Source organism: Corvus cornix, chromosome 26 (assembly GCF_000738735.6).
Source record: "Corvus cornix cornix isolate S_Up_H32 chromosome 26, ASM73873v5, whole genome shotgun sequence".
Taxonomy (NCBI): domain Eukaryota; kingdom Metazoa; phylum Chordata; class Aves; order Passeriformes; family Corvidae; genus Corvus; species Corvus cornix.
Window position 1 is genome coordinate 3,011,626 of NC_046354.1, and position 18,449 is coordinate 3,030,074.

At 59.8% G+C, this 18,449-nt stretch overlaps 1 protein-coding gene across 1 annotated transcript in view; it reads left to right on the forward strand.

Moving 5' to 3' along the window:
- The window catches only part of ITPR3 (inositol 1,4,5-trisphosphate receptor type 3), a 38,176-nt gene that overhangs the window by 13,781 nt on the left and 5,946 nt on the right, over positions 1-18,449 (forward strand). The window contains exons 9-48 of the mRNA XM_039565232.1: positions 86-181; positions 1,212-1,262; positions 1,735-1,877; positions 2,010-2,109; positions 2,392-2,552; positions 3,209-3,350; positions 3,557-3,718; positions 3,832-4,004; positions 4,094-4,213; positions 4,615-4,797; positions 4,882-5,133; positions 5,381-5,525; positions 5,667-5,814; positions 6,130-6,326; positions 6,443-6,572; positions 6,842-6,899; positions 7,074-7,239; positions 7,375-7,539; positions 7,732-7,800; positions 8,194-8,319; positions 8,458-8,580; positions 8,753-8,953; positions 9,338-9,589; positions 9,676-9,801; positions 10,065-10,190; positions 10,291-10,411; positions 11,080-11,264; positions 11,354-11,502; positions 12,178-12,286; positions 12,420-12,510; positions 12,742-12,911; positions 13,347-13,521; positions 13,610-13,794; positions 14,075-14,275; positions 14,642-14,752; positions 15,723-15,818; positions 16,013-16,114; positions 16,404-16,490; positions 17,084-17,194; positions 17,620-17,812. Of these exons, the coding sequence (XP_039421166.1) occupies positions 86-181; positions 1,212-1,262; positions 1,735-1,877; positions 2,010-2,109; positions 2,392-2,552; positions 3,209-3,350; positions 3,557-3,718; positions 3,832-4,004; positions 4,094-4,213; positions 4,615-4,797; positions 4,882-5,133; positions 5,381-5,525; positions 5,667-5,814; positions 6,130-6,326; positions 6,443-6,572; positions 6,842-6,899; positions 7,074-7,239; positions 7,375-7,539; positions 7,732-7,800; positions 8,194-8,319; positions 8,458-8,580; positions 8,753-8,953; positions 9,338-9,589; positions 9,676-9,801; positions 10,065-10,190; positions 10,291-10,411; positions 11,080-11,264; positions 11,354-11,502; positions 12,178-12,286; positions 12,420-12,510; positions 12,742-12,911; positions 13,347-13,521; positions 13,610-13,794; positions 14,075-14,275; positions 14,642-14,752; positions 15,723-15,818; positions 16,013-16,114; positions 16,404-16,490; positions 17,084-17,194; positions 17,620-17,812 (5,701 nt within the window). The remainder of the gene's footprint in view (positions 1-85; positions 182-1,211; positions 1,263-1,734; positions 1,878-2,009; positions 2,110-2,391; positions 2,553-3,208; positions 3,351-3,556; positions 3,719-3,831; positions 4,005-4,093; positions 4,214-4,614; positions 4,798-4,881; positions 5,134-5,380; positions 5,526-5,666; positions 5,815-6,129; positions 6,327-6,442; positions 6,573-6,841; positions 6,900-7,073; positions 7,240-7,374; positions 7,540-7,731; positions 7,801-8,193; positions 8,320-8,457; positions 8,581-8,752; positions 8,954-9,337; positions 9,590-9,675; positions 9,802-10,064; positions 10,191-10,290; positions 10,412-11,079; positions 11,265-11,353; positions 11,503-12,177; positions 12,287-12,419; positions 12,511-12,741; positions 12,912-13,346; positions 13,522-13,609; positions 13,795-14,074; positions 14,276-14,641; positions 14,753-15,722; positions 15,819-16,012; positions 16,115-16,403; positions 16,491-17,083; positions 17,195-17,619; positions 17,813-18,449) is intronic.

Sequence of the window (18,449 nt, forward strand, 5' to 3'; positions counted from 1 at the left end):
GTGAGCGGGCAGGGGATGGACGGGGTGTTTGGGGACATCCCGGTCCCTCCTGAGCCGTGGCTGAGCTCTCCGCTGCCTCCCCCAGGTGGTTCACCATGACCCCTGCCGAGGGGGAGCCGGGCACTGGAATGGCTTGTACCGCTTCAAGCACCTCGCCACGGGCAACTACCTGGCAGCAGAGGTAAGGGGATGGCAGAGGGGTGTGGGAATGTGCTCTGGGTGTGTGCCACCCCTTGCAAAGGCAGTGCCCACCTCGGGCTGGGAGTGATGCCCAGCTTGCTCTGGTCCCCTCCAGTTTGTTCTGGGAACCCCTGCGACTCCTCCTCGCTCGCAGGAAACATCAACTCCTGAATATTGTCATCACTGACCTGGTTTAGGGCCAAACTTTCCCCCCTGAAATCGCCCAGTGGAGGGGTTCAATTGCCCGGATGGCTGGGTTTGGCTCCTTTTCTGGCCCAGGGGGACAGGAGGGGGTGGCTGGGGTGTTTCTGAGCTCACCCCATGCCAAAGGACCGACTGGAAGTTGGAAGTGGGACGTGACTCATCCTGCTGGCCTTGCCTGGGACGGGGTGGGGGCAAAGCCTGGCTCTGGAGGCACCACCTGCCAGGTTTTTCTGCTCCCATTTAAGGCCAGCTTGAGGCCTCCTGACGGAGGCGTGAAGGAGTTGGTGCAGTCAGATCGTGGGGTGCGTTTGGCACTGCCAGGACCAAGGGCTGTGCTCTGCTGCCAGGGCAGCAGGGACACCCCAGAGATGCTCCCCCAGCTGGAGAAGACACCCAAGGGCAGCCCCCAGGGCCCTTCTGTCACTGTGGGATGGAAAACAGCAAATGTTGGGGCAAATGTTGGGGCTCTGAATGGCTTTAAACCCAAAGACACTTGGTTGGCACCTGAAGAGGAAAGAAGGTCTCAGACTGAGCCCATCCTGGGCTGGTGCTGCTGCTCACTGGGAGCTCAGCCTGGAGCCTCCAGGGAGTTCTTGCTGCCGCCCAGAGCCCAGATCTGCTCCCCTGGGCTCTCCCATCCCACTCCCAGCGCTGGGGCACCGTGCACTGGGCACAGGTCACATCCTCCAGCCTCACCCGGGCAGGTTTCCTCTCTGTGACGTGTTCAGGGAAGGCAGGAATAGGGATCACACACCATCCCCAGGGGTTTGGAGGGACCGAGCGGGAGGACTGACAGCTGCCTTTCATCTCCCTCTTTAACTTTTCAGGAGAACCCAAGTTATAAAGGAGACGTGGCTGAGCCCAAAGCAGCGCCCACGGTGAGCAGAACCGCTGCTGCCGCTGCCCCAAGCACGCCAGCTCTCAGCCAGGGCCTGAAAGCAGGGAAATGCCCCAAAACAGAGCCCCCTGAGGGGGCTACAGCCGAGTTGGCCCCACTGTGCCAGCACAGCATCGCCACCCCGCACTTAGAGCAGCGTCCCTGTGTCCCACCTGTGAGAGGACCCTGCCAAAACCTCTCAGAGGGGTCCCAGTGCATGTTGGCTCCCCAGGCCAGGGGAGAATGCTCGGTAGATGAGAGTTGGACGTTCAGGGGGGGTTTTTCTCTGCTGTTGGTGAGGTTTGGAGCAGGGAGGGCCTCGTAGCTCAGGTGCATCCACGCCGCTTGTGCTCTGCTCCTGCATCCTGGCACTGCGAGGCTCAGCCCCAGCACAGCTTCTGCTGCGTCCCCCCGATGCCGTGGGCGCAGGAGACCCCTGAGCCGGGCTCAGAGACCCCCTCCCCACCGCACAGGGGGGCAGCAGCCGCGCCAGCCGCAGGAACACCGGGGAGAAGATCAAGTACCGGCTGGTGGCCGTGCCCCACGGCAACGACATCGCCTCCCTCTTCGAGCTGGACCCCACCACGCTGCAGAAGACGGATTCCTTCGTCCCACGGTACAGCAGCGGGGTCGGGATGAGGAGGGGAGGCTGAGTGCTGGGGGAGGGGCAGTGCTGGCATGTCCCCATGGGGGTCACTCTCCAGGACACTCTGTGGGGTCACCCGCCAGGACATTGTGCTGTTGGCAGGAACTCCTACGTGAGGCTGCGGCACCTCTGCACCAACACCTGGATCCAGAGCACCAACGTGCCCATCGACATCGATGAGGAGAGGCCCATCCGCCTCATGGTACGGCCCCGCTCCCTCCTCCCTGCCTGGGCTGATTCCCTTTTCCCCAAGAGCTCTTAGGGTGCTCCTTCCCTGCCAGCTCCAGGGGACTGAAACATCCTGGATGATCCAAAGGGGTGGGTGGACACCAGCCTGGAGCCCACCCCAGTCAGCCAGAGGCCACCCCAGCCCCTCTGATGGGGACAAACTGGGTCACTGATGTCAGCGGGGTTGGTGGCAGATGGTGGGGACGTGGCTGACATTGCCCTGTCTGTGTGATGCTGCTTCACTGTTGCTTCCCAGCTGGGCACGTGCCCCACCAAAGAGGACAAAGAAGCTTTTGCCATCGTCTCCGTGCCCGTGTCCGAGATCCGGGACCTGGACTTTGCCAATGACGCCAGCTCCATGCTGGCCAATGTAGTGGAGAAGATGAACGAGGGTTTCCTCAGCCAGAACGACCGGAGGTAAAAGGCCCCTGGGAGACGGGGCCGTGCTGGGCTCCTCCGAGGGCTCCCCAGCAGGATGAGGCCCCTGCCTGGTGCTGGTGCCAGCGCTGCCCTTCCTTCCCTGCCCACAGCCCCAATCCACGCCTGCTTCTCGCAGGAGCCCGGCGAGGAAACCAGATAACAGCACAGCCCTGCTCCAGCCCCTCCTAGAAAAATATCCTAGAAAAGTATCCTAGGAAAATATCCGAGGGGCAGGGAGATGGCCCCACGATAGGCGCAGCCGCCTTAGTCACTGTATTATTTTTAGGTGGGTGGGTTCTTGGTGCTTCCTGAGCAAACACAGATCCCTGTGGGACAGAGCGAGCGGCGTCCGCCCTGCCAGCCTGGCCCACGCAGGTCCCACGGGGGTGACCATGCGGGCAGAGGCGTTAAATGCAAAGTCCCTGGTGTGAGCCATGACCAAAGCCCCCAGGCATTCACACTGGCATGTATAGGAGCCATAGAGGCTGCAGATCCAGCCACTGGCCTCCATCAGGGAGTGGAGAGTCAGCCAGCAGCTCCCCTGGCAGGTTTCTGAGGCGCTTTGTTCCCCAAAACCCACCAGCATCGCTGCAGGGACCCGAGTCTGGGTGGGTGAGCAGCCCCCAGCCCGCTCACCCCATGTCCCTTCGCAGGTTCGTGATCCAGCTGCTGGAGGACTTGGTGTTTTTTGTCAGTGATGTCCCCAACAATGGCCAGAACGTGCTGGACATCGTGGTGACCAAGCCCAACCGGGAGCGGCAGAAGCTGATGCGGGAGCAGAACATCCTGAAGCAGGTGGGTGGCCCCGGGGCCCTGCATCTCAGCAGGGCTGGGACACATCCTGTGGAGATGTCCTGTCCTGCTCAGGGCCACTCTGGGGGCCAGAGGGATGGAAAACCCCATGAAGGAGGGTCTGGCCTCCAGTTCATGCCGTGGTGTCCAGCCATGCACGGGGGGATGGTGTGGAGCAGGACACAGCACTGACCTCTGCTCTTGGGCAGATCTTTGGGATCCTGAAGGCCCCCTTCAAGGACAAGGGCGGGGAAGGGCCCCTGGTGAGGCTGGAAGAGCTGTCGGACCAGAAGAACGCTCCCTACCAGTACATGTTCCGCCTGTGCTACCGCGTGCTCCGGCATTCCCAGGAGGATTACCGCAAGAACCAGGTGCCGGGGGGGTGACTCCTCATCCCACGACCGTGCTGGGGAGCCTTGGGGGGCTGCCACAGTCCCAGTGGGGCAGGGGGACATCGCTGACAGCCCCTCCCTGCCCGCTGCAGGAGCACATTGCCAAGCAGTTCGGAATGATGCAGTCGCAGATCGGCTACGACATCCTGGCCGAGGACACCATCACGGCCCTGCTGCACAACAACCGCAAGCTGCTGGAGAAGCACATCACCAAGACCGAGGTGGAGACCTTCGTCAGCCTGGTGCGCAAGAACCGCGAGCCACGGTGCGTGTGGGGTCTCTGCAGGGTGTGAGGGGAAAAAAGGGAGCCCTGGGGATCCCCCCCCTCACGGCAGAGCTGCCTCTCCCCGGCAGGTTTCTGGATTATCTCTCGGATCTCTGCGTGTCCAACCACATCGCCATCCCCGTCACCCAGGAGCTGATCTGCAAGTGCGTCCTGGACTCGAAGAACAGCGACATCCTCATCAAAACCGAGTGAGTGGCCAAGGGAGAGGTTTTTCACGTTGGGGTTTGTCATGGGTTGGATGTCAGGCAGCTACCAAAGCCTCTCACTCACTCACTCACCTCCACAGCTGGGCAGAGGAGAGAAAATTTAATGAAGGGTTCATGGGTTGGGATAAGGCCCAAGAGAGGTCCCTCATCAAATGCCATCACGGCCGAAACAGGCTCTAATTAGAGATATGAATTAAGTTTATTCCTACCTAAATCAGAGCAGGATAATGAGAAGTAAAATAAAACCCTTAAAAACACCTTCTCCCCACCCTACAACAAACCCACTACAGGGTGGGCCTGGTCCCACTGCAGCCCTGTCACCCCTTGAGGTGCAGCCCCTCCATCCATGGGAGCATCTCCAGATTTGCCCTTTCCTGTCCCAGGCTGAGGCCGGTGAAGGAGATGTCCCAGACCCATGAGTACCTGAGCATCGAGTACTCGGAGGAGGAGGTCTGGCTCACCTGGACGGACAAGAACAACGACCACCACGAGAAAAGCATCCGGCAGCTGGCGCAGGAGGCCCGGGCTGGCAATGCCCACGACGAGAACGTCCTCAGCTACTACAGGTGACACTCCTGTGGCACCTCCTCTGCAGGTGAGGCCGTGAGGGTTGCACGGCCTCACTCCCTCTCCCCCTCACCCCTGGGCAGGTACCAGCTGAAGCTCTTTGCCCGCATGTGCCTGGACCGCCAGTACCTGGCCATCAAGGAGATCTCCCAGCAGCTGGGGGTGGACCTGATCTTCCTGTGCATGGCAGATGAGATGCTGCCCTTCGACCTGCGCGCCTCCTTCTGCCACCTCATGCTGCACGTGCACGTGGACAGGGACCCCCAGGAGCTGGTGATGCCCGTGAAGTTTGCACGGCTCTGGACGGAGATCCCCACGGCCATCACCATCAAAGAGTGAGACACACTGGGGCTGGGGGTGGCTTTGAGGGACAGGGCAGGACAGGGGATGGCACATACCGTGGCAGGGGAGCGTTTGTGGAGTGACCTGGGAAGGTCTGAGGCGCCAGAAGGAAGTGGGTTCCATCTGTCACAGCATCGCTGCTGGTCACGGTGGCTCAGGAGCTGCCTGGGCAGCGCTCCTGCCAGCTGGGTGTGAGGACACTCGCTGTCCCCAGCTCACCCCGACGTGTGCCCCCCGCAGCTACGACTCCAACCTCAACGTCTCGCGCGACGACAAGAAGAACAAATTTGCCAGCACCATGGAGTTCGTGGAGGACTATCTCAACAACGTGGTGAGCGAGGCCGTGCCCTTCGCCAACGAGGAGAAGAACAAGCTCACCTTCGAGGTGCGGGCGCTGCCGGTGCCACCGGCACCTTGCAGGGTGTGACACAGCCTGGCTGCCCCTGCAATGTCCCTGTCTCCACTCTGGATTCTCCTGCTCAGCCCCAAGCAGGGCGAGGTCTGGAGCTGCTTTGTCCTTCCTCAGGTCGTCAGCCTTGCCCACAACCTCATCTACTTCGGCTTCTACAGCTTCAGTGAGTTGCTGCGCCTGACACGGACCCTGCTGGGCATCATCGACTGCGTCCAGAACCCCCAGCTGATGATGCAGGCAGTCTACAATGACGAGGTGACAGGTGTGTCCCTGGCCATGGCCAGGCAAGTGTTTCCCACGGTCTGCCCAGTGTTTCCCATGGTCTCCCCAGTGTTTCCCGTGGTCTGCCCACTGCTTTCCAGTTTTGGTGGCAAGGAAACCAGACACTGGTTTGCTGACGTGGCTGGGTGTGCACCAGAACATGAGGTGGTGAGCCCTTGGCCATGCCAAAAGAAATGTTTGGTGCCTTCTGCTCATTCTCTGATTAAATCTACGGCATTTTCCAGTCCAAGCAGATCCTTCCTTGCTCCTCTGCCACCTCCCTCTCCACCCACGCTAACTGTGGCTGCCTCCGCAGGGAAGAACGTGCGGAGGTCGATCCAGGGCGTGGGGCAGATGATGTCCACCATGGTGCTGAGCAGGAAACAGTCCATCTTCAGCCCCCCCAGCCTCAGCGCCGGCTCTGCCCCAGAGCAAGTGGACAGAGGGAGGAGCATTGAGAACGAGAACATTGTGGTGATGGAGACCAAGCTGAAGATCCTGGAGATCTTGCAGGTTGGAGCCGAAGGAGAGGTGGGATGGGGGTGTGTAATGTGATCTTCTGACGGGGGACAGCTGGCATGAAGAGGGCACTCAGTCACTTCTGGTTTCTCCTTCCCTGCTGCTTCCAGTTCATCCTGAACGTGCGGCTGGACTACAGGATCTCCTACCTGCTCTCCGTCTTCAAGAAGGAGTTTGTGGAGGTTTACCCCATGCAGGACAGCGCGGCCGACGGGACAGCTCCCGCCTTCGACTCCACAAGTAACTCTCCCATTTTGCTCCTGGTTCACCCCCAGCTCAGCAAACCCCACAGGCTGGGAGGACACAGGGGACAGAGGCGACATCTCCAGCAGAGGTGGCATCTCCAGCAGCTGCTGCTGGCACAGGGTGCAGGGAGGGATGGAGTTTGTGTTTTGGTGGGATGAGGATGCTGGGAACAGGATCAGGGAGCTGGGTTGGTTCCTGTGGGTTCCTGCCAAGGCACAGGGTGGTGTTGTCCACCCTTTTCACTCCCTCCCCTCTCCCTGCAGCCGCAGCCATGAACCTGGACCGGATCGGGGAGCACGCCGAGGCCATGTTCGGTGTGGGGTGAGTCCCTGCCCCCCAGAGTTCCCCTGGCCATAGGGCCCTTCCCCTCCTGTCCATCCCTCCCAGGCTGGGAGCTGCAGGTGATGAGGAGGAGGAAGCTCTAAAGGCCACCACAGCCATCCCCATCAGCCCCTGAGCTTTGTGTTCACACCCAGCGCTTCCACCCCGCTGCAGGAAGTCGAGCAGCATGTTGGAGGTGGATGACGAGGGAGGGAGGATGTTCCTGCGGGTGCTGATCCACCTGACCATGCACGACTACCCCCCGCTCATCTCCGGCTCCCTGCAGCTCCTCTTCAAGCACTTCAGCCAGAGGCAGGAGGTCCTGCACACCTTCAAACAGGTGACACTGAGGGCACCTGGGGCACCCCACACCTGGTGTGGGTGGGGGGACGTGGGGTGGATCCTGGCCCTTTCCTTGGGAGGGAGATCTGGGATTTGTGCCCTGAGCTGGAAGCCCCTGGGAATGTCGCTGCAGGTCCAGCTCCTGATCTCAGCCCAGGACGTGGAGAACTACAAGGTGATCAAGTCGGAGCTGGACAAACTCCGCACGATGGTGGAGAAATCAGAGCTCTGGGTGGACAAGAAGGGCAGCACCAAAGGGGACAGCACAGGAGAGGGGAACAAGAAGGAGAAGAAGGAGGTGAGAGCCCTGAGCAAGGCCCTGGGATCCAGGGTGGGAAAGCAGTGGGAGGCAGCAGAGCAGCTCACCTTAATCCAACACACCTCAGAGGGCTGTGCACCCCTGTCCCTGGACAGGAGGCTCCAGGAGGGCCCTGTGGGGTGTAACTGGAGGGGCACAGTGTGACCCCGGTGCTGTTGTGTCCCCTTCCAGCACGGTGCCGACGAGGAGGTCATTGCTCCGGGAGAGAAGAGCAGCGAGAACTACCAGATAGTGAAGGGGGTGAGTGAGACCAAACCCCATCCTTGGGGCTGTTCCTAGAGGCACATCCTGGGTGCACCGGCAGGAAGGGAAGGGATGAAATCCTGTCGAGGATTTCCAAGTTCTCCTATGCTTCAGTAGAAACAAGTCCAAGCCTGGCTTGCTCCTGCCAGCTCAGCACAGGGAAAAGCTGCCACATCCGTGCACTGGGGGGGCTGGGGGGAACTGGGTGGGTGACAGCTACGAGGGCTCTGTGGGGAGGATTCCTGAGGGGGTGCCAAGATTTGTGAGCAAAGCAGGGAACACCTGGAATTATGGAGGGAACATCTGGAATGCAAACCAGCCCCAGTGCTGGTGGCCATCCCGAGTGGCTCCAGGCTCAGCCCCTGCCCACCGTGGTCCCTCTGTCCCCAGATCCTGGAGCGGCTCAACAAGATGTGCGGGGTGGGGGAGCAGGTGCGCAAGAAGCAGCAGCGCCTGCTGAAGAACATGGATGCCCACAAAGTGATGCTGGACCTGCTGCAGATCCCCTATGAGAAGGTAGGTGGGTGAGTGGGCAGGAGCTGACTGGTCCTGAGCACCCAGGGCAAAGGGGGCACGTGGGGACCCCCCCTGAGTGGCCTCCTGCCACTCTCATCCCTCCCAGCTCCGCGTGTTTCTCCTCTGTCCCTTCCTCAGGGCGATGCCAAGATGATGGAGATCCTCAAGTTCACCCACCAGTTCCTGCAGAAGTTTTGTGCTGGCAACCAGGAGAACCAGGCCCTGCTGCACAAACACCTCAACCTGTTCCTGACCCCGGGGGTAAGGAGAGGGCACCGAGGGCTGGCTGGAGGCTGCAGCACAGGGAGGGAATTCGGCACCGCTCCCGGGGCTGAGAGCATGGGATGGGAAAGCCAGGAGGAGACACCAGGCAGGGCAGGAGTTGGGGACAGTTCCTGCAACCCCCTGACCTCACTCTGCCCCTTGTCCCCAGCTGCTGGAGGCAGAGACGATGCAGCACATCTTCCTCAACAACTACCAGCTGTGCTCCGAGATCAACGAGACGGTGCCGCAGCACTTCATCCACTGCGTGGCCACCCACGGCCGCCACGTCCAGTACCTCGACTTCCTGCACACCATCATCAAGGCCGAGGGCAAGTACGTCAAGAAGTGCCAGGACATGATCATGACTGAGGTGAGGACCTCTCTTGTGGGGCAGGAGGTGGGGGGAAGCAGGGCATGGCTCTTGGAACCTGCACCTTTGGCTTCTTCCTTGAGAAGAGCCTTCCAGCCGTGCTGGGTGCTCCTAGGAACCAGCCAGCCCCAGTGCTGGTGGCTATCTTGAGTGGCCATCAGCCAGCTCCAGGTGCTCAGTGCAAGGTCCAAGAGCCAGTCTGGGAGTCCCACAATTTCTGATTGTACTGAAAATGCCTGGTTTTCCCCGTAAACACAAATCCCTGTTCCCCTTCCTGGCCACTGCTGCTCATCCCCCACTGCAGAGGGGACACCCTTGGCCTCGGAGGTTTCTGACCCTCCTTTTTCAGAGTGGTGACCACTGAGCACTGACCCTTCCCTGCAGCTCACCAATGCCGGGGACGACGTGGTGGTTTTCTACAACGACAAGGCTTCGCTGGCCACGCTGCTGGAGATGATGACGGCAGCCAGGGACGGGGTGGAGGAGAACAGCCCCCTGATGTACCACATCTCCCTGGTGGACCTGCTGGCTGCCTGCGCCGAGGGCAAGAACGTCTACACTGAGATCAAGTGCACGTCCCTGCTGCCCCTGGAGGACGTGGTGCGGGTGGTGACACACGAGGACTGCATCACGGAGGTACGGGGTGGCAGCCAGGAGGACACCAGGGCTCTGCACTGATTGTCCCGTGACGGTGTCCCTGCCCCTTTCCCCCTCCCCGGCAGGTGAAGATGGCCTACGTGAACTTTGTCAACCACTGCTACGTGGACACGGAGGTGGAGATGAAGGAGATCTACACCAGCAACCACATCTGGACCCTCTTCGAGAACTTCACCCTGGACATGGCCCAGGTGCGTGGGGAGGGTTGGGTGGCAGTGACACGGCAGCTGTGGCTTGGATGGGGACAGGGTGGTGTCACCAAGACCCTGTGGGGCTTGGGCACTGTGGGGACCCTTGTGGCTGTCACTTGTGGGGCTGCGGAGCGCTCAGGGCTCTCTGGCGTGACCAAGGAGCTGTGCCACCGGCCATGTCCTTCAGCTGGACACGGTCCCAGCAGCCTCTGGGCAGACATGAGCTCGCCCCGGTGCCATCAGCATCCTCCCTGTCCTCACAGATGTGCAAGAAGCGGGAGAAGCGCCTCCCGGACGCCACCCTGGAGAAGTACGTGCTGACGGTGGTGCTGGACACCATCAACGCGTTCTTCAGCTCGCCCTTCTCGGAGAACAGCACCTCGCTGCAGGTGACCGGGGGTGGGCAGGGTGGCAGAGGGAGGACAGTGGCTAAGCCAGCCCCCCAAAATATGGTCTGAACATGTGTACTGACATTTCTGTCTCCTCCAGACCCACCAGACCATCGTGGTGCAGCTTCTCCAGTCCACCATGCGGCTGCTGGAGTGTCCGTGGCTGCAGCAGCAGCACAAGAGCTCAGTGGAGTCCTGCATCCGCACACTGGCCATGGTCGGTAAGGAGCCATCGCCGTGCCCAGGGGACAGGGGACAGAGCCACCCTGGGCTGTCTCTGCCCAGCGGCGAGCAGGACACGCTGTCCCTCCTGTGGGGGTGGCAGGACGCCGCGGTGAGGGGCTGCCAGCTGGGGATGGATGGGCACGTTTGGCTCCGGGATTTGCTTTGTTTTGAGCTTCGTCTCAGCATGCCCAAGATAATGTGGGGATAACCAGAGCCTGGGCTTGCCTGGGAGCTCCCTGGTGTGTCCCTGCCTGGACACAAAGCCAACACTGACAGTGGTTTTCCCTGGCCAGGACTTTGCCCTCGGCGTGCAGCTGCCTGACTCAGGCTGAGAGCTGCTAGCTCTGAGTCACCGTGGAAAGGATTGCTGCTGGTTGGGCTCTGGGTGGGGATTTCCCTTTGGAATTCCAGGCAGGGTGCTTACAACCTCCCCACGCTGGGCTTTCCCAACCAAAAAACTGGAGCCTGTTTCCACCCCATATGGGGCTGTGGGTGTTGGGATATGTGGGAACACTCCGCCCTCACTGGCCTGCAGGAGTTTAGGCGTGTATTTACCCCAAATCTCTGCTGCAAATGAGGTGAACGCTGGCGAAGGGGTGCCCGGGCAGGGCGGTGAGACTCAGCTGGGTCGTGGCTGTCCCAACCCCATGCCCGTGTCCCGCAGCCAAGAGCCGCTCCATCGCGCTGCCCATGGACCTGGACGCCCACGTGAGCTCCCTGCTCAACAGCAGCTCCACCAGCACGGTGCAGAGGAACACCTCGAGCTACAAGGCGGCCACGCGCACCTTCCCCCGCGTGTCCGCCACCCCCAACCAGTGGGACTACAAGAACATCATCGAGAAGCTGCAGGTGCGGGGCAGGGCGTGGCGGGGCTCAGGGTTGCAGGGTCCCTCTGCCGTGTGTCCCGTGGCTCTGAAGGGGGGTGCTGTGGCTTGCAGGACATCATCAACGCCCTGGAGGATCGCTTGAAGCCTCTGGTGGAGGCCGAGCTGTCCGTGCTGGTGGACGTCCTGCACCGGCCGGAGCTGCTCTTCATGGAGGGGACGGAGGCGTTCCAGCGCTGCGAGAGCGGGGGGTTCCTGTCCAAGTGAGGGGGGTTTGGGATTGCCCTGGGGGTGCTGGGAAGGGTTTGGGATCCTCATCCTGAGTGGGCTGTGCATCCCTGTGATGCCTTTTCCTTGGTGTTAGAATTAAGAGTTAGATACAGTTAAGGGATAAAAGGGTTTTTACCTCGGTTTTTAGTAAGGATTTTTATGGTGTAACAATTTGTCAAGGGGGAATATGTCGAAATGTACTCACACGGTAGATCGTGTACATGATTTTATAGACTTTGCAAATTAGCATATTTGACAAAGATTCTTCAGTGAGAGGTTTAAATGAATGGTGTGACATCTCTCTATTTTAAAGTATTTTTTCTCCAGATGGGCTTAATTTTAGTTTATAGAATCTGTTCTGTTCCAGAGAGAACCTTGGTTTCTTAAGATAGCATAAGGTTTTCTGGTTTTTAACTGTGAAGTTTTTAGGATGTTTGGGTTTTTGGCCTGGTCGAATACTAGCACTATGTTAAGATATCAGGTTTAAAGAATTATAAGCATGTATGTTAAGAATACTGAGAATACATAAAGGTATATAAAAAGAAAAGGCAAAAAATCATCACGGCATCACCTCCTGCGTGCCCGCAGCCCTGAGGGGCGCTGGGGGTGGTTCCCTCAGGGATCCCCGGGTCCCTCCCAGCTGGGTGACAATGGCTTTGCCGTGCCAGGCTGGTGCAGCACACCAAGGACCTCATGGAGACGGAGGAGAAGCTCTGCATCAAGGTGCTGAGGACGCTGCAGCAGATGCTGGTGAAGAGGAACAAGTACGGAGAGAGGGTGAGCACCGTGAGCCGTGTCCACGCTCCCAGGCTGGCAGAGCCCTCCCTGGGCACCCAGGGGTGCTTGGCCAGTTCTGCCCTGGCCCCGGCCTTGGCATGGGGACGCCGGTGACGTTTGTTTGCCTTGGCAGGGCAACCTGCTGCGGAAAATGCTCATGAACAATTACCTGCAGAACAAGAGGTCCAGCTCCAAGGGGGAGATGGGGGACGCTGCTGGGGGAGGTGAGTGCCCCTCTCCTGCCCCTTCCCCTCTTTTCCTGCTCCCACACACCTCAAATTCCCGGCTCCCAAGCCGTGATGGGACCAGGTCGGTGGCTGGTTGCCACTTTCCCACTTGCACAGGAGCAGAGGATTTGGGGAGGTGAAGGGATGGCACTGAGATGCCCCGGCAGTGGTGCAGCTGTGCTGGCTCTGTGCTACCACAGCATCACACCCCTCTGTCCTCTCACACAGGCCAGGACCAGGACTGGTCAGCCATTGCTGCTGTCCAGTGCCGGCTGGACCGTGAAGGGGCCACCAAGTTGGTGGCTGACCTCATCATGAACACCAAGAACGAGAAGATCTTCCAGGAGAGCATCCTGCTGGCCATCCGCCTGCTGGACGGCGGCAACACTGAGATCCAGGTGCTGAGGGGGATTGGGCAGCCAGGGGTTGATGTGGGCAGAGTGAGGGTCCAGTGCTCAGCCCTGGGCAATGGGTTTGGCCAAAATACCTCCTGATAGTGCTGAAGTCTGATGATTTGAGTTTCCCAGCTCCACGGCTGGAGGCTGCGGGAGGGGCAGGTGGTTCCAGGTTGTTTCTGGAGTTCTGCTGATGCCCTCTGCCGGGAATTCCTACAATGGCTCAGGGCTGCAGCTCTTGTGGGGGACTGCAGGGGTTATCCCAAACCCGTTGCCACAGGGAAGCTGAAAAATTGTGTGTGCAAAGCCCAGTGGGGCTCCAGGCAAAACCCAGGTTGTCCTGGAGTAGGTCTGGAGTGCTGAGGCTGCTGCTCTGAGGGACAGGCAGGGACACTTTGGACCCAGTGGTGGGGACCTGAACGAGTGTCCTTTTACCAGAAATCCTTTTACAACCTCATGATGAGTGACAAGAAGTCCGAGAAGTTCTTCAAGGTTCTGCACGACCGGATGAAGAAGGCGCAGCAGGAGACGAAGTCCACAGTGTCGGTGAACATGAGTGACATCGGCAACAAGCCCCGCGAGGACAAGGACGAGCCAGACCCTGGCACCAAAGGTACGGGGCCGTGTCCCCTTGTCCCCTCAGGCAGGCCAGCAGTGGCTCAGTGACAGCCTGAGCTGATTGAGGGGACAATTCCCTGTAGGACGAGGAGACACCTTCCTGATGCCTGGCACCCCCACGCGGTACCCGATGGCCGCGGGGTTCCACAAGGGCCACGACCCCGGCGAGCAGGGCCAGAACAACGAGATGGGGGTGACGGTGCTGATCATGGAGCCCATCCTGCGCTTCCTGCAGCTGCTCTGCGAGAACCACAACCGTGACCTGCAGGTTGGGGCTGGGGCTCCAGGGATCTGGGGGTCAGCTGTGGCGTTGGGCTGGGGGAAGGCTGGGATCTGCCCCAGTTTGGCCCCTAAATGCTGTGGCAGCAGCAGCTCTGTGCCTCAGCTTCCTCATGTGCAATGCACCATCCCTTGCGGATAATTTGGGGCTGTGGGACTGAGGTCTGTAGGTTACAGGGGTGGTCCCAGCCCTAATGTCCTTCAAACTGCAGCTGGAGGGGTGTGGGGAGAGAGGGATCAGGACCCCACTCCTGGGCTCTGCTCCACAGAACTTCCTGCGGTGCCAGAACAACAAAACCAACTACAACCTGGTGTGTGAGACGCTGCAGTTCTTGGACATCATGTGCGGCAGCACCACGGGCGGGCTGGGGCTGCTCGGCCTCTACATCAACGAGTACAACGTGGCTCTCATCACCCAGACCCTGGAGACCCTGACCGAGTACTGCCAGGGGCCCTGCCACGAGAACCAGGTCCGGGGGCTCCCTGGGGGTCATTCCCCAAATCTCATCGCTGATCAGAGGAGGATTTGGGGGGGCACGTGTGTGGGCAAGCTGCAGAGGCAGGGACAGGTTTTGGGTTCAGAGTGTCAACAGGAGCAGAACGTGGGCAGCAGAGGTCACAGGGCTCCTGCACAGGTCACCAGCTGCTGGTGATGCAGATGGGGGGGAAATAATTCAGGGGCCCTCTTCAGGGAGAGGGGAGGTTTGGGGGTCCTGGGCTGATTGGGCAGGGTCGGGGCTGCAGGCAGGGCAGTGTTTTGGACCAGGGCTGTGCTGGAGGGTGGAGCTGGGAGGACTGGGAGATCTGTGGGATAACACGCTGCCCGACTCCCCCAGAGCTGCATCGTGACCCACGAGTCCAACGGGATCGACATCATCACAGCCCTGATCCTAAACGACATCAGCCCCCTCTGCAAGTACCGGATGGACCTGGTCCTGCAGCTGAAGGTGCACAGAGGCCTGGGCTGGGGTGGTGGGGACGCGTGTGCGTGTCACGGCGTGTGTCACTGCACGTGTGTCACTGCGCGTGTGTCACTGAGTGTCACTGTGCGTGTGTCACTGCACATGTGTCACTGCATGTGTCACTGAGTGTCACTGTGCGTGTGTCACTGCGCGTGTCACGGCGTGTGTCACTGCACGCGTGTCACTGCACGTGTGTCACTGCGTGTCACTGCACGTGTGTCACTGCACGTGTGTCACTGCACGCATGTCACTGCATGTGTCACTGAGTGTCACTGTGCGTGTGTCACTGCACATGTGTCACTGCATGTGTCACTGAGTGTCACTGTGCGTGTGTCACTGTGGGTGTCACTGCGTGTGTCACTGCACAACACTGCACGCGTGTCACTGCACGTGTGTCACTGCGTGTGTCACTGCATGTGTCAATGTGTGTCACTGCGTGTGTCACTGAGTGTCACTGCACGTGTGTCACTGCGTGTGTCACTGCATGTGTCACTGTGTGTCACTGTGTGTGTCACTGCATGTGTCACTGTGTGTGTCACTGTGTGTGTCCCTGTGTGTGTCCCTGCGTGTGTGTCACTGTGCATCACTGTGTGTGTTACTGTGTGTGTCACTGTTTGTGTCACTGCGTGTCACTGTCAGTGTCTGTGTCACTGTGCGTCACTGCGAGTGTCACTGCGAGTGTCACTGTCACTGCGTGTGTCACTGCGTGTGTCACTGGCAGGGTCACAGGGTGTGCTGTGGGGCGAGGCGGACACTGTAGAGGGGACCCTGCCTGTGTCAGACCCACGGCTGTGGGATCAGATGGGCTCCGTGGGGCAGGGCTGGGGCATCTCCACCACACTCAGGTGCCTCTGGCACAGGGGAGTTGGCAGGGACATGGGACATTTCTGCCCACCCCAAAGCCCTGGGCAGTGGCCTGGCACAGCTCCCCTCACCAAGGGCCTCTCCTCACCAGGACAATGCCTCCAAGCTCCTCCTGGCCCTCATGGAGAGCCGGCACGACAGCGAAAATGCCGAGCGCATCCTCATCAGCCTCCGTCCGCAGGAACTGGTGAGGGAACTGGGAACGTCCCGCCGAGCCCCCAGCCCGTGGCTGAGCTCCCTGTGCCCCGGGTCCTGCTGCAGTTTCTGCTTTGCACCCAAGAACCACCTCACCTGCCCCACTGCTTCTGCTCCTGCTCAAATCCTGGCCGGAGAAGGAAGCAGGGAGTGGGGAGGAGCTCAGTGGCCCGTGCTGCCTTGCAGGTGGATGTGATCAAGAAGGCTTATCTGCAGGAGGAGGAGTGCGAGAACGCCGAGGTTTCTCCCCGGGAAGTCGGACACAACATTTACATCCTGGCGCTGCAGGTAGGGAGCTGTGAGAGCAGGGATGTGCCAGGCTGTGCTCACAGGTTGCACGTTTTCCTCCACATTTGTGCACATTTTCCTCCACATTTGTGCACATTTTCCTCCACATTTGTGCACATTTCCTCCAGCCAGATTGGCCTCCCTGGGGAGCCAAATGTGCCTTTGGCTGTGGGGAAAAGCCACAGCTCGCTGTCCATCCTGCTCCCCCTGTGCTCATGTCCCACTCCTGTGTCCGCTGGTGGCTGCGTGCCAGCCTGTGCTCACTGTCACCATCCCTGTCCCCTCCCAGCTCTCCCGACACAACAAGTCTCTGCAGCAGCTCCTGAAGCCAGTGAAGCGAATCCAGGAGGAGGAGGAGGAGGGAATCTCATCCATGGTACGGAGAGACCTCAGGGGTGAAGGCACAGCCCCCCCCCGAGCTGCCCTGACCCGAGGCTGCAAGGAGCCCTTGCTGAGCCCACCTGGGCTTTGTTGTTCAGGATTTGATCGATTTTGGTGTTTCCCAGGGGATTAAAGAGGGAAAGACACCTAAATGCCCTTTTAGCCAGAGGTACAAGCCCACAGGTGTGTGTGCCCTGTTGTGGCGTGATGCGGACTGGTGGCCCTGGAGGGTCCTGCCCTTCCCCACTTCCCCCCTTCCCTTCAGAAAGGAAGGGCCAAGTCCTTTGCTGCTGTTCCTTGCCCGGGTACCTCAGATCCCGACAAGATTCAGCAGGAATATGATTTCCCTGGGGTTTTGTGAGCACTGGTTTGTAATTTGTGGATTAGCAGCACTTGGATGTAATTATTGCAGGGAATCGATTGTCCGTCACCGCGGGGAGCACTCGCACCCCCTATGGAAGCTTTAATTCATTTGCTTTTCCCTGAAAACCTCATCAGCCGTGGGAGTTGTTGAGGCACGTTGTGGAAACAGTCAGAGCCAGCTTCTGGCTGGATCCTCATCCTCTCCCTTTCCCTCTCCCCGTGCAGCTCAGCCTCAACAACAAGCAGCTGTCGCAGATGCTGAAGTCCACGGCGCCGGTGCAGGAGGAAGAGGAGGATCCGCTGGCTTATTACGAGAAACACACGTCCCAAATCGAGGCAAGACCCCTTGGCTGTTGGCTTTGCAGCCTGTCCGTGGCCCATGAATCCCACCCGGCTCCAGACGCCTTATGTCCGATTATTTTGCACCTGGAGCCATCCCCTCTTCCCATCCCCATGCTGGCAGGAGCATTAGCTCCAGGAACTGAGGGATGAGCAGCCCCCTGGACCCTTCCCTTCTCTCCCAGCAGCAGAGGGATGCAGCTGGTCCAGCAGCCTCATCCTCGGCATGGATCCCCTGTTCCCACACTTCCACTTACCACAGCCACGGCTGCCCTGCTCGGGGCAGTTTGGGAGCTTTTAAATGAGTGGCTGACAACATTTGGATCCTGTGGAGCGGGAGGGAGGAGGGGAAGGCACAGCTGGAGCTGGGAAGGGGGAAAAAACCACAGCAGGGCAGGGTCTGAGAGCTCTGCTCCCCGCAGATCGTGCGGCTGGACCGGAGCATGGAGCAGATCATCTTCCCTGTGCCCGGGATCTGCGAGTTCCTCACCAAGGAGACCAAGTACCGGCTCTTCACCACCACGGAGCAGGACGAGCAGGGCAGCAAAGTCAGCGACTTCTTTGACCAGTCCTCCTTCCTGCACAACGAGATGGAGTGGCAGAAGAAGCTGCGCAGTAAGAGCAAGGCAGAGCCTCCCCCGGGCTCCCCCGGTGGGAAACTGGGGAGAATTCCTGCTGGGAAAGGGCTGCACTCCTGGGAATGGCATCGCTGAGCTGCCCGGGCTCTGCAGAGCACCACACACCTGGCAGGGTGCAGGGAGTGAGGGTTAAAATCCCAGGATCCCACAGTCTGAGGTGCACTTTACTCACATTCCCTGGGATTCCACCTTTCAGGTGCCTTCTCCTACGCCAGGGTCTCGTAGCTGCACATGGGAAATAAAACCTGTTTCTCTGCCCCCTGTAGACCTGCTCAGGGGTTTTCAGGGTGGAAATCCTGGCTGTGAAGCGCAGGAGCTGAGTAGGGAGTCACACTGTGGATACTGGGATGCAGCTAAAGAGTAGCGCAGCAGCTGTGAGGGAGGACAGAGCCAACCTGATTCCAGGGTGTCAGAGCAGGCCAGAGAGCTGGGAAACCAAGGAATGTGAGCAGAGCCACTTAGAAGGTGCACTTCTCTTGCAGCAGATGAGCAGGAATGTTTTCCAAACACTTCATGAATGTTTTGAAGGAGGTGGGAGGCTGGGTTGGTCTGGGACCAGCAGCTGCAGGGCACAGAGGGGCAGGGAGGACACAGAGGGTGTGGGATGACACAGG